This window comes from Oratosquilla oratoria, chromosome 42 (assembly GCF_046742065.1).
Source record: "Oratosquilla oratoria isolate Oo_2021 chromosome 42, ASM4674206v1, whole genome shotgun sequence".
Lineage (NCBI taxonomy): Eukaryota > Metazoa > Arthropoda > Malacostraca > Stomatopoda > Squillidae > Oratosquilla > Oratosquilla oratoria.
Window position 1 is genome coordinate 10,071,895 of NC_134818.1, and position 15,626 is coordinate 10,087,520.

General features: G+C 40.3%; 1 protein-coding gene across 13 annotated transcripts in view; it reads right to left on the reverse strand.

Moving 5' to 3' along the window:
• Tpst (tyrosylprotein sulfotransferase) overlaps positions 1–15,626 on the reverse strand; it is a 56,573-nt gene that overhangs the window by 6,361 nt on the left and 34,586 nt on the right. For 8 of the 13 annotated variants that reach the window (XM_076178978.1, XM_076178971.1, XM_076178979.1 and 5 more), the window contains 4 exons: positions 7,323–7,457; positions 5,926–5,937; positions 1,375–1,617; positions 2–196 (listed from right to left, as the gene is read on the reverse strand). In XM_076178978.1, coding sequence (XP_076035093.1) covers positions 2–196; positions 1,375–1,617; positions 5,926–5,937; positions 7,323–7,445 — 573 coding nt within the window. In that variant the 5' untranslated portion in view covers positions 7,446–7,457. Of the gene's footprint in view, position 1; positions 197–1,374; positions 1,618–5,925; positions 5,938–7,322; positions 7,458–10,229; positions 10,275–10,348; positions 10,442–15,626 lie in introns of those variants that run through there. The other 5 variants (XM_076178981.1, XM_076178970.1, XM_076178974.1 and 2 more) reach the window with 4 other exon arrangements.

The window sequence follows — 15,626 nt, forward strand, 5'->3', positions numbered from 1 at the left end:
CCTTCCTTGAAATAATGGAGTGCACAGTAGCCCTGCCATCACGGATCATGAACAGGAACTTTGCATTGGGGAACAGTTTGGAAAGATACGAGGCTGATTTCAGTGTAAAGGGATCCTTGTTACACAAATGCGGTGCTGGTTGTCCATGTTTTAACACAATCTCAAGAATAAAGGCAGACACAGCTTCATCCAGTACCTGAAATATACGGATAATAAATATATACACAGAGCACTTCAAAAATCTGTATTACAGGAAGGTGGTGAGGTCATAACTAGTTTTAGTCAATGGTTGTCCATGTTATTCATTAAGATATCTATGTAGTTTTTGTGACTATTATACAATAAACAGGACTTTATTTGAATAAAACTGGAAAACCCAGACCTTGCAGTCATAAACTAAAGATACTATAAAAATGGTATGGAATATAATGAACCATGTCCTTGGTTAAATTCACCTGTGGCATGGTTTGAGCTGCCGTCACCTCAACCTCTGTCACAAGTAGTGTGTGTGCACATTTCTCACAATATGTACTTGACTAATTTAATTTGTCAAGCTTCTTTTACTAGACTAAGTTGTTTTTATACACACACACACACACAAAAAAAAGTAAAAAATACTTCACATTTGAAATCAGTACATTTAAAATAGTTAATACCAATGGTTGACTTCAACAAAAATTTTGTTGGGCTGTGTAATTATCCACCAAACATGTGAAAAATAACACAACTTCTGATTCTGTGATTATAACTGCTTTAGTAATTTCCTCTCTGACTCAGTTCGACCCTGTAATGTTTCCTTCTAATACAGTTGAAATCAGTGTTCTTATGTACCCAATTTGTGACATTGAGCTTGTGAGGGGAAGTTTCAGTACTGTGCATCTCCACCTATAACTTTAGTGTATCTTCATTCTCACAATACATACATGCCTTTCAGTGGAATTTCCCCTTCAAAATTTGGTTCCTATTGAGTTTGATAAAGAGGACAGGGCTGTCCAATACTACTTTACACTAGACACACCATTTCCATTGTTCAGAGAATCCAGCACTTTTATTTTCTGTTCTTTTGTAATAGACTGCCTGACTTCTGTTAGCAGTAGTACACACTGATGCAGAAGATGGCCTCTTTGACAGTGTGATGATGGATAGTTCTCATGAACTGAAGATATTTGCACAACTCACCAGACCCTCAATTCAGATGTCACAAGTACATAATGAAGAAAAACAATTAAGTGGGTAATGGATAGTATACATGCTTGTGTTTACGTTTAGCAGGAAGCTGTGTATTTGTAAGAGAAATGCATATCAAATTCAAAGTTTTTACTACTCATGGAACTTATAAATGGGTTTCCCTTCAACAGAGTACTAGAAGCTTACCTCATCTGTTATGCCAGCTTCAATTAACCTCATGGATTCCTTTGCTGATTTTTTCCATTGCTGCCTCATCTGCAAGATGCGAGGGACAACCCTCGACTCTTCACCACATCTGATTTCTGGATGAGCATCCAACATTGCACGAACTAATGTGGTTCCTGACCGTGGCATTCCACCGATAAAAATGATGGGCTCACTCCGGTCATACCCATTTTGATTCTTATTGTTTGTGCCAGGAGCAAAGTGCTGCAACATAAACAGTGAAATTTTAATATCAATATTCATACATAAGTGTGCATGTTTTATTTGTATACAAATACAAAACATACATTTCTTACAATATGTACTAATTTAATCTGTCAAGCTAAATCCCAAGCTTCTCTTATCCTATATTTTGGTCTCAGTTCATGAAATGTGAAAACCTGTCTATTAACTTAACATGGAAGTAAGGATACAGGAAGCCAGCAGCACAACCAGACATGATTACTACTATGTTACGTGTGTTGAGCCAAACATGTTGATGGTTCATCTTAAGCAAGAATTATTGTTTCTCTTACACTGGGACAGTTGGATAATGTTTTTAATTTTTGTTTATTATTATTATTATTATTATTATTATTCCCCCCCCAGTTTTAGAGCCCTTCTCCACTTGGAAGGGGTGGGGATGGGAGGGATAAGGAGTGGTTGTGTGTGAATATTTTGATGTAGCCCGGAGGGTTAAGCAGTCCCATCTCCTTGTGGAACACCATGGCTGGAATGGCGTTTTCCCCAAATCCTTTATATATTGTGTTGTTGGTGTGCATGATTGTGTACAATGCAGCCTTCCATAATGTGTTGTATAGTATGGGGTGAAGTGCATCTTGGGCAGTTATCTGCACTCATAAATAATTTTGCAAAGACATGCCATTTCACCCCTCACCCTGACAACTGATGCATCATTTGATGTAAGAAAGACATCTCCACAGACCCAGACTACACACCTCCCTCCATCCATAAGGACCTATGATGAGAGGGAGGAAAGGGTGGTGGATGGGAGTGGAACAGGTCAGAGTGAAATGGGTGGGAGTGTATACAAGCCTTTTGACATGGCTACCCCGCCCTCCCTATAAGGTGGAAAAACAAACTTGGTATATAGACAGCTTTGGAGCCACAGTGTAACACTTCTTAGAGGGTGGGACTATCAAAATAATGATATGGAACAGTCAGCACAACCAGACATACTTAATATTAGGTGTCATATGTTTGAATGGTACATAAAGGAATTGGTCAAATGCTGATAATTCATCTACAACAAGGATTATTCTACCCTGAAAATTGGACTGATTAGTGTTTCTACTTTTAGCTTATTTTTATTCAAATTTCTACTACTTTACTTACACTTTTTTAAGCTTACCTTTGGAGTTCCTGTGTCCTGCCTGTACCACTCTGCCATCAGGGAAATGATGGAGACCCAATGGAGAACCCAGTTTCCCAGTTTGACACCACCCCATTGCAAAAGGACAATGCTACCTCACGTCCACAGGGAGGTGCTACCCTGAGGGCACTACCTGGTTTCTGGATTGGGCCCAAAAACTTCATTATATTCTCTCTCTCACTTCCTACCAACCTATCTTCCCCTCTTCTAATTCTGCTTTTTCATAAAAGGTCAATAACCCAGCACCTGCCCTCCCATATCTCCTACTAGCTGAAGACATCCAAACAAACCTAGTCCCATACATATTGTATGCCCAGACTGTACAAAACCTATAAATTTCTCATACATATTCATAAAATGCAACATGCTATATATGGATCCACTTGAACACAAGCCAGCACAGTGCTGTCATTGTTGCTGTTCCCTAGGCTGTCTGGACAAGTAGTCCCAGCTCCTTGAGGAATGCCACAGCTGGAACATGGTCTTCCGTCTTCCCACAAATCCCTTATAGAGTGTATATTGTGTTGTTGGCATGCATGATTGTGTACAATGCAGTAATCCATAATGTGTTGTATAGTACAGGATGAAGTATATCATCCTGGACATATCTATGATGCTGTCATCCACCCTCATCTGGTAACTTAGAAAGGCTGGATGATGGCTGCATCGCAGTCTGGTCTGAATCACAAACACGGAACTGCTTCAACCCCTAAACACAACATGCACATAACACTTATACAAGAAACAAAACAAATTTACCTATATACCAAGGACTTTTTCACCCTTATAAGGGAGGTACTTAATTCAAGGCAAATACCCACTCACATCCATTTCACCCACACCCATTCTACTCCCATCAACCACCTTTTCCTCCCTGTCATCTTAGCTTATCATGGATGACCAGTCATCCCCACTGATCTCAAAGAAAGACTGGATTGAGCATCCTATGGTTGTTCATCCTAAAAAAGTGAATCCTATGTATTTTGATCGGCACCATATTACTGGGACTATTCACACATGTGATAGTACTGTAGGTTATGGCTAAGAACAGGATACAGTGTTGTGCATTTGGTTGCAATAAACATAAGAAATGCAAATTAGAGGAGATGAATCGAAATGATAGTGAAGGCAGCAAAAATGAAGAATCAATGTTAAAAAGAACACAAAAGTTGACTAAACAATGAAACCAAGTATAATTGTGTTGTGTATAATTGTATGTGGGATATGGGGGGGATGTTAGGGAATGGCTATGTGCAAATGATATTTTGATGCACTCCAAAGGGATTAATCCCCATCTTCTCTTTCTCTGCATGAGGGGACAGAGAAAGGGGTTGCCAATTAAATGAAGCGGCCTTGCTGTGGTTGTGTTGTGTCTTGCTGAATTGCTTCTGACCCAGGGCAATGGGCGACATGCAGAGATGACCCATCATCAGGAGGAGCCAAGAAAAGAGGGGGGGAGGGAGAAGTGGTGATTGGGAGTGGAGTGGGTAGGGATGAAATGGGCGGGGAGTGGAATTATGCCTTTTGACTTTGGCTACTTCCCTAATTCATATAGTCCATGTTTTGGACATTTCAGAGCACCTTTCATCATTCTGATAAAAGCAGGCAAAGATCTACATGATGGCACAAAAATAGACATTATTGAAAGCCTACTGACTTGACCTACTTCCTGTTTGCATGCTAGTAGTAGAATAATGTCAGAGACAGTTTCAGCTGGTGAGAGCAGAAATCTATCTGCCCCCTAGATTTTTTTTAACTCGCATTTTCTGGTAACTACCCCTCCCACAAACTACAGGTTCCTTCACTGGGTACTGCTAGATCAATGTATTTAGAGGAAAATAATGTACCTCAAGAGGGATTATAAATGTATGAGACATATTACAAAATAATGTATAATAGGAAAAATAGTGTTCTCATGTGAAAACCATAGCCCCTCTTTTTTTTAATGTTTCATAATTAAATCATGTTTTTCTGGACCTTAAACCCACTCCTGCCTCCTTCTGAAGGGCTGGAACACAGTCAGAATGCACATGAAACCACAATGCTAAATGCACATTCCAGTCTTTCTTTGATATTAGGTGTCATCCCTGTATTCTGACCATTGCCCTGGGTCAGAAGCAATGCAGCAAGACATGGCACACCCACATGAAGGCTGATTTACTTATTCAGCAACAATCCCTCATCCCCTCATGCAGAAAAAAAGATTGGGAGAAATTCCTTTGGATGGTGTCAAAATATACATACATAACCACTCCCTAATACACAACAACAAAGCAAAAGAAACTAAACACAAACACACACCACAACAGAAACAATCACAATAAAAACACTTATGAAGAAAACAAATATTCATATATCATCAACCACACAAAAACACATTTACAGTCAGATTATAAAGCAAGATCTTTAAGATCCACCAAATTTCCTACTGCACAACCCCCCACGACACACACCAAACATCAGTGTTACAGAAAAATTCCTCCCAAGAGCAGCAAAAAACACACTTAAATGTTTATGTTCAGTACTAGCACAGAATATACCTGGCTACAGAACCAAACTGCCCCAGACACAACCATTATTTTACATCATCCCACCCTAGCAATATGCAGACAACACAATATTTCTTCCTTGAGTGACTTATTGGCCAGTCCAATAGTTGTTGCTGGTTACCCAGGAGCTCTGGGTCTCAAATCCAGGTCTTTGAAATTTTAGTGTACTTCCTCTGTTCCCCTCCTAATCTTCTCAACAGACTGAGCCCTCTAAAACTACTTCATGACTTTTTAATTCAGTTTAACATCATCAACTCCCTAATGCATACAGGGCTAGGATGGTGTCTTCTTTTGGAGGACTTTTGTGGGGAATTCAATGTACTGGTATGCTCTATGAACTCACTGCCTGCCGTCTCAATTTCTGACCTTGTGGCCCACATAATGACGCTCGAAACTACCGGGCCAGTGTGCATCCCCCAACGCTATTACAAATACGTATATATTTAACTATCTTACTTTTGCCTTTACTAATCACTGCTAGAACTATATTTGGAATTGGTCAAATTTAACTTTCTCCCATATTGACTTTTCCTCTTCATAATGTGTACGGGTCACCAAACTTTCAGGAAACATCACGTGATCTCTACAAACCTGGACTACAATCTGTTGGAAAGAAAACATGCAAAGTGTCATTTTTCTACCCTAAATATGCACAAATAACTGACACCCCCACCATCATGCATAAAAAAGGGAAATATTAAAAGAAAAAAAAAATAACCACACCCTGAATCATAAAAGCAGAAGGGAATTATAAATACACAACTGTTAAAAAACAATGAGGGAAAAAAATATAAATAAATAATGTGGGGGGAATATCAAACCATATCCCTCTATATATAGAGGAGAAAGCCAAGGTAAATGAAAGCTAATGCAATCATGGAGAGTAAGGACAATGCAATGGATAGCAAAGAGCAAGAGATAGCAAAAGAGAATGCGAGTGTAGTGACCATTCACCAACAAAAGGTGGGTTTCAACACAATCAATCACCAAGAGTAGACATGCACAAATTGATAATCATTAATGTAAGCTATGGCCTTGATGATCATGTGTGTGAATGTATAACATATTAGTTAATCAAGATATTGCCCTAGGTCTCTTGCAGGAGACCCATTCTCCCAGGTAACCAGAACCAACTGCCAGATTGTCCCACAAAGCAATGAAGATATTGTGTTGTCTGGGCAAGGCTGAAGGAAAACAGTACAGGATATGTTCTGTCTTCTGTGTGTGACTACACCTACAGCAACTTGATTTTGTGTTGGTCCTGTCTTAAAGCTGGGTTGTGCCCTGAACACAATCTTGCTTGTGTTGTTTTCAATTGTTGTGAAAGAGGTATCTTAGTTGGAATGCTTGTTGTGGAAGAGGTATCTTAGTTGGAATGATGCCTGGAAGAGTTAGGTGGAGTACAGAGTTGGGGGGGGGGCAGTTTTAGAGTGCTTGTTTTGTGATCCAAGTGCATGTGTTTTTGTATTGCAAGGTATAGGTGATAAATTGTTGTAATGTCTGAATCGAATGTTGCTACCGAAATTTTATTTTTGTGTTCAATTGGAATTGACAGCTCTTACATAGATGTATGTTTATCATTTTCATGTGCAACTCTAGGGAGAGAATTTTGGTTCCTGAGTTTAGACGTTCTACTGGTGTGGTCTTAGTGCCACTGGTTTCATTTATCAGGCCCACCTGCAGAGGAACTGTCTTGCTGTACTTCTACCCAACCTCTTACTACTGGGGGATAAATCATTAATATCAAACTCATCAAGTTACAACAACTGTGCTCGTCTGAATACAATACAATGTTCATGCATCTGCAACCTACAAGTGACATTTTCCACCGTTCTTCTACGGATTTTATTTTTCTACAAGTCACTCTTTGTCTTTTAATGCTATCTGGTTTTTATAGCCCATATGACCAAGCCATGGGTTGTCTTTATTCAACATTCCAACATCTTAGATTATACTGGACAAATCATGAACCAACTGCAAAGACTTACCTGTCTTGATGTGACGGGTATGGCATCAGGGCTGGAGCATAGCAATTGAGACTTATACACCAAGAAGATGAGGGCAGCCCCAATAATAATGTGGGGCAGGTACCTGCGCACCATTCTTATCATCACATTACAGATCTGCAATATAAACGAATCTTTTGAAATACTTGTAAATATCATGACAATCATAAGGAGCCACAATATTTTAATCATTACAATATACAAAAGAAGATAATTCAGAAAGGGTTTAGCCCCTTCACTAACTCACATATGATGTTTACCAACAATTGGTATCATCCATACCTAAAATTGTAAATCTGGCGTCTTGAAATCCTAATCCTTATCATCATAACAACAACAATAATAACAATAATAACGAAAACAATAATGATGATGATACAGTTTCACTAAATGAAAACCTGCAGCTTCACATTGGCCAGAAATCGTCCCTGGTCCTCCCACAGACTTCTCTGTGAAAATGTTTAGATATGGCCTGGTCCAGAGATCAAGTGCCAGCCCTTTGGGGCTGCACATTCAAATAGAGGTAGGGTGTAAGTTATGAAAATGTGCTGCAGGGATTTGGTTCTCAATGTTGTTAATTTCAGAGGTATAAACAGGTACTGATGGTTTCAAGGAAAAAAAAATCTTACAATTACTAAGTCAAATACGGTACAATAACAGTCCTTTCATATTCAATAGCATGGACGTCAGAAATGAAGAAATAAATCGGACTAAATATTGTCGAAACCTGGGAGGAGGTAGAGGAAATTGGAGAACTAGAAGGATGCACCAGAAGAATGGTAATAAAAAAAATCAAATTATACGACGCATGGATAAGATGAAGTAATGTAGGCCAATGCATGAGTTAATGGTGTAGGAATGTACAAACACAAGTTTGTATGAAAGACAACAAGAGTGAGAAGAGTATACTGAGGAAACGCATATGCAATACCACTGATTAACCGAAAAAAGTGTCTTTTTACTTCTTGCGATGGGCTCATGATGATAATTAACCCAAGCTAAGCCAAACTAAGTTAATCTAATCGCGGAGGACGTTCGTCTTTTGTTATTCCCCACTTTCCCTAATTTCGTGAGGGATTGGTATCGACGACAAAACCGACGCGTTCGTTTCGAAATTATCTTTGTACTGTACACACTCATAAATATTGGTTAGAAATTTCGATACCAATATTCTATAAAAGCAAAACATATTAACACTATATTTGAAACTTACTAATTACCTTTGAAAACTGCAGAATATTTGACTAGCCGAGGGGAAATATCCTACCACGTTTTCAGTTTACACAACTTGTAGAGCTGTTCAACGACTGAGAAGCCAAGATCAAAGATGTTATTTCTGAGACCGTGTGAACGATAATTACATATATACATGAATAGGCATCGACAGTCGACCGAAACACACAGAGATCTCACTCATCCATTTAGTCCACAGGAGGTCGTGTATGATTGGTCAACACTGTATTGTATGCGTGTCTGTGGGCCAGAGTTGACAGTTAGTCAATTATCCATCTCAAAAAGTTTCGAAAGATAAATATGTCGAAAGAAGGTAATAGTTACATTACTAACGCATACAATAATTTGTTTCATAGCAAACGTTATTCATCAGTAGTAGACTCGAGAGTGGCTATTTGGTTGAAATGTTATTTAAAGATAATTTAAAATGAAACCCACAAAATTGCACAGAACACCTGACATCATGTTTGAGGGCAATTATGAGCATGATTACACGGGCTGATATGGGGCACCACTCGAAGAGCAAATGTATAGTTAACTAGCGTGACTAAACTAGATTTTTGTAGAAATTTTACATCAGCCTATGGCAAAAGAACGCATGGGGATTGAAAATACACTCACGGGCAATTTTTTCTGGTCCATGTTGAAGAAAATAGGAAACTGCCGTACAATTGTAAAATGCTTTGAGATCAAATATCCGAGTGTAGGCCAAAATTCCCCTAACCTACGAGTAACCTAATATGGGGGGGGGGGGGGGGTTCCTAGTGGGTTTAGTCTGGACATCGACACCACTTGTCCAGAGGCGCCTCGAGATAAAATAAATATATGCCACTTGTCAAGAGGCCATGTTGGAAACCAAATATCCAATTGCCAATTGTCTGGGGATCAAATATCTAGATACCACTTGTCCAGTGGCCAAACGCTGGTGACCAAATGTCCAGTTGCCACTTGGCCAGAGGCCAAATGCTAAAGACCAGATGTCCAATTGCCTGAGGCCCAAATATCTAGATACCATTTGCCCAGATGCCAAATGGTGGAGACTAAATGTCCACATAATCGTCTGGGTATTAAATATCTAAATATCGCTCGTCCAAAGGCCAAATGTCCATATTACTCATAAGTGGATTTACTGTGGTGTTACTCAAACTGGGTGTGACAGACAGCGTCAGGGGTGCCGAATTTTGTCTTGGTGAACGTACATTAGTAATAATTGCGTTTGCAGAAGTGCATAAAACTATCGCTATAAAGGCACTGCTATAGTAGGTTTCGTCAGTAGTTTTATGATGGGGGTAGAGGAGATACATGCTTCACTTTTTCCTCGTTAAAAAATACGATTCTCTGGTGCGGATGGTGAAAAATGAGGGGTGTGTGGGGCACATAAATATCACACACAAGTTCAGGGTACCATTTACACACCCACACCTACACGTGTGTGTGTGGGTCTAGTTCCGAAATTCCTATCCGCTTTAGCTTCGAGCTTCTTCAGAATCCAGTCAAGAATAAACTCGGAACTACACCCGTGTCTTCTTTTTCCAACTTCCTCAACTGGTCACAATGTCTCAACACACACACACACACAGACAAACGGGTCACCACGAGCATAGTTCCCCTCCAGTATAATACAACTAGGTAAAACTAGGTAAATATACACATTACCTGGTTGCTCTTCACCGGATCGACTTCCATCCTGAAGCACATCCAATCACGAACTCGTCCCCCGTCCCCACCATACACCAACGCACCTGGACCATTACGACTGATAATTTACAACATACCACCTGCACACGTGGAAAATGGTGTTTGCCTCCTAGCCTTAGTGACATCGTTGAGTCTCCACGCTCGATGAGCCCCTGTCTTGCCATACCGGATACAAAACACACACTAGCAGCCGCTATCACGTATAGGATGTAAAGCTAAACAATACCAGCATGAAAGGGTTGTGGGAGAGGGGGGGGGGGGGTCGCGGGTTATATACTAATGAGCCTACGCCAGGAGGCGCTGAGTAGTTATGGCAGAACCTTTGCGTTGTAGCGTGCTTTAAAGGTCAGAATGTAATACGATAATTTTTTCAAAACGCCAAGCAGAATAAATAAATATTCCCAAGAAATATTTGCTATTAAATTTGAATTTAGGCAACAAAAATGCTATTTTCAAGTCTGAATAAACTGACCACTTCGAAAACAGCGCCTTCACAACCTCGGCCATCTTCGGGAATCTTTGGAAGTATGACGTATTAGTAGCAAAACATCGCTACTCACACAGTGTTCGCCACTATTAAACATTGAATCTATTGAAAAACTGAGAAAAGTTAATAAATTATGGTCTATTGTGTAGCTCCCGAGTGTAAAAAAGGGCAAGGTAGCTGTCGGAGCTACTTTCAATTCCCCCGGTGATGTAGATCGACGGGCTAAATGGGTGCAGATGAATAGATCCGGAAGTAAGAGGGGATCGTTGTGGGTGTCCTGTGCACATTTTAAACTTTGCTTGGATCACTATGAGCTCGACTGTCTTGTGAAGGATCTGGCTCATCCTATTGGATATTCGGGGGTCGTACGGCCTCGTCTAAAGGCAGATGTGAACCCAACGATCATTGGATTCAAACCAGTCTTTGGGCTTTCAACAAATGCCGCGAGCTATAGCGTTTGGCACTAGGCCAACAATCCACGCCAACCTAGGTCTAGGTAGCCTAAGTAACGCACATTTTGTGAATCTGCACATATTATTCATAAAATGTGCAGCACCACCAATTCATAATTGGACACATAACGAATTCATTTGACATACACATATTATGAAGATTCGTAAAAAAGGTTAAGTTTGGTTCATAATATGTCTAATGAATTTATTATTTGTGCGCCCAATCATGAATTCATTATTGGAGATGCACGTTTTGACAAATATCCATATTCTGTGATTCACAAAATGTGCGTGACAGTCTACACAAATGACATGCCACATGCACATATAGGCCTAGGCCCTATGATAGACCATGAAGCTAAATATGATTGCCCCAACACTTCCATGTTATACTTGTGTTGTTGGCATATGCCTGTGTGACATGAGACAGAGGCTGTCATGGCTGACACTGGCTAGCCGGCCAGACACACATTCCTGTCCAGTTTGGTCAATATAAGTGTGAGAGTGAGAATGAGAACCTGTATACATGCCTCATTTTGCCATAATATTAATTGGCCTGTTTATTTTTCAGATTGTAGCGAAACTGGTCGAACAGTGTGACTAAGGGCATTAATTGATTAGGTTATCACTAAGAATAAGATGATCTAGTTTTGCCTAATGCCTACACATACCAGTCCGTATTTCCTATTCTTTCTGCCCTGTATCCCTGGTTTTCATGTGGTCACCAATGCGGATTACATGATGGTGACTTGACTCTTCTGGTGATGGTGCCAGATGTGATGCTCGGGGCACCTCGCCTCTCCACTCCCAGGCTACAAGTTATCAATCTCCACGGAGGTAACGAAAGCTTTGTCTCCCAACTAGTCTTTGACTCAATGATGAGAGAATCAACTCAGCGCTCCTAGAGGTCGGACGCCTCTCCACTCCAGCTCACTCACCAAGCGCCCAGCAATCTTCGCCGGCCGGAGGTGGCGAGGAGATATATCTCCTTTGCTGCTGTCGGTCTGGCACAGGCCGACCTCTTCGTTGACGTCGGCAGGCGGGTTTACACCAAGACAAATACACACATTTCCCAAGTCACGTAATTATCTGTTTTCAGAGTAGTGCTTGGAAGAAAAGAGGCACACGCACACTTGCTCGCTGGCTTAGCACAGGCCCAACCCAACTCTTAATCAGTTAATCGACAGAGAGGAATTGGGAAGCCTCTCTGTCCAACCGGCCCGCAACCTAACGCTGGCGAGCGGGTTTACTCTTCTGACATTTACACACAATTCCAAATCACGTAATTCTCTGCTTTCAGAGTTGTGATTGGAGGGAAAAAGATAATACAACACCCGCCCGCCTGCCCCCCTTCGCACCGCCACTGGATCAACTCTACAGACTCTCAAACCCAACCTGGGGAAAAGCAGGAACAGCTCAGGCCTTACCTGGGGCTAAACAGGAACGCGCTCTACACGCGGGAAGTGAACTCTACTCACTTCCCGTAAGATACACACACCTCTCACGAACATAGCCACGACCCACGCACAAACATATACATTTACTTTTTCTTTGACTAAAATTCGCTTCCTTTCTAACTTTCTCTTATACTACACCCCATTTCAGTTTACCTCCCACTAAAGATTTTTCCGTTTTTTCCACTTTTCTCTACTACTACGCCTCCTACTATTTTCTGAACTTTTGGCGATTGTAATCCCGGCGTCGGCGCCGCCGTCCGAGTTCCCAGTCCATTTTTCCTGAGCCACGACCACCAACAGCCCCTGATCGCTCGCTTAATCGCCCGGTGGCAATAACCCTCTTTTATACACTACTATCTTTTCATTTTCTTACATTCTTCCCCTCCCACAAAAACCGATCCCACGCAAGCGGGTGGTCTTACCTTGCAAGTCGCAAGTCGCTCAATGATGACAGCTGTATAAAAGGTGTCTGGACATAATCCCTCCTGGACACAATCCCCCCGGATAAAATCCCTCCTGGACAGAATCCCTCCTACAGTACATGTTTATGTATTTTAATATATTAATGTATTTATATATTAATGTATTTTGATATATTTTTTCATATAATATTTGACTGTATGCGAGTATATGTTTATTTTTTTTATTTTAATATATCGCTCATTCATTTCAACAATGACATAACTCAAAAATTGAAGATTCTGAGTTATTTATACCACTGAATTTGCCATTTTCTATATTTGTGGTAAGAACGCCATAACTCTAGTAGCAAAACTGGCCGTTAGATGTCGATCAAGGCAATAACGTCATAATTCCAAATTTATTTTTCAAATAGGCACAAAGCATGTTTATAATAAATGTATTTTTAATATGAAATGTCATTTACTACATTTAATCATGAAATAAAAATTCATTACTAAATGCCTCGTTTAAAAGTTCCATGGGAGACTGTATTACATAAATAAAAGTTTATTTTGCTTCTGAAAAGTAGCATTTTTTTAGTTATGTCATTGTTGAAATGAATGAGCGATATATAATATTTTCATATATGTTTGTAAGGTGTAGTAGTGAAGCAAAAAACTTTTTTCGTGATTTATTCAAACAAATATATAAATGTCTGTACTGTATTCATTAGCATCTCGGTAAGGTAAGGTAAGATGTTAATTGCTTTGTATGTGATGATGTATAATGGGAGAGCTGCTCATCTGAATAATGTGGGGGATTATGTCCAGCCCGCTCACTTTTGTGGAGGGATTCTGTCCGGGGGGGTTGTGTCCGGGAGGGATTATGTCCCGGATCCGTATAAAAACCTTCGTTATTGAAATGGTTCCGTGGCAAGGTGGGGGGGGGGTACCCCTACAGGCACACCTGTCATAATCACCATTTGTGATACATTAGGTACCGAAACAGCCATGTAAGGACCAACAGGTCTATTCATTGCTGTCCGTTTGCCCATGTAACTCCATGTAACCGGCATTAGGAACAGCGGGATAAACAAATTTAATTCTTTGCAGAATATAGTCATTGGTGTAAGGAAAGGAGCGCCATATAGCTCCAGGGAGACAATGTAATGCGTTGGGCGCGAATTCGTAGGATGGAGACGGATAGGTGGCTGGCTGGAAGCGTGTCGTGTGGGAAGAGGACAACACCCTGATCATTACATTGGTGCCAACGCGAGAGTTGAAGAAAGGAGGCAGAAATGCATTTAGATCGCTGCATCACTTACATCATTGACTGCACCAACCAACCCACCTCTACGAGACATCCATCGGACTGTAACTGTTACTTGAAGCAATTTGGCCTGCGCCCGCCCAGTGACAGACAGACGCTGACGAATAGGCTCCAGACTACACGAATTGCGGTTGCCTGCCTATAATGAATGCCAATGTATTTTATTAATTATTGACAGTTTTTTATGAATTCATCATTTTTTTTTGGCATCCGACCTAGATATGGACCAAAAGGTCTCCTGTCGGCATGCATGCTCTGCCTTTGTAATCTGCCTCTGCCTTACAATACAGAAATGGAGAAATTATCAAATGCAACTTGGATATTGCTCGACCGGAATTTCTTCTTGACGTCGGCTGGAATATTCGTCTTAATAATCATGCGTAATTAAAATATTTTCAGTTTTATCATGTCATTTATGGTACTTAAATAGTGATTGAGTTGAATATTTATTTACCTGACTTTCTTTTCTCGGCAAAAATGTTACTTTTCTGTGACTTTATTGCCGGCCACTATAAGCCAACGGTTAAATTTGTTCCTAGATAAGACTGCAAATTTACATACCTTGTGGTTGATTTTCACGTCCATTAGAAACGAGAGTTCAGTGTGTCTGCTGCCTACCATTATTTATTGATTACTGATTTATCCGTTTAACTTTTCAATTTAATCTCCTACAAGACACAAGATCCCACCCTTAATGGGAAAAATACAAAGACTCACAAATCAAGCTCACGGTCTTGTCTCAGATGGAGACTCCACTTTTTTCTGTGGTAACAGACGCTTCTCATCTGGACGTCATGTTATCAACATGGGTTTATTATCATCACTACTTTATATCTTTACTAGTATGAGATGAATGAATAAGACTTAAAATGTTTCGTTCTTATATTTATACACCATGAATAGATACTGGGGCGCCCGCAGAAATTCTTGTGTATGTGTGCGTAAGAGGGGTGCAAAATTGAAGATACTATACATAAGTGGTGTCATGAATTTGTAGCTGGGCATAGGTTCATGGATATAAAAAATGTGAGATTTTTATTCTTTATAAGGTGTGAGCTTGCCTTATGAGCTCCTGTCCGAGCACCGTGGAAAACACACCATGCACGTGGGAAAGAAAACGAAGAGCGAATTTCAGTTATTAAATATACTACTTGTGAACAAGCGTCGTTAATTGCTATTGTAAAGACATGTTCTCACTACTTTCTTTTATGTTGTATGCTGTGCCATA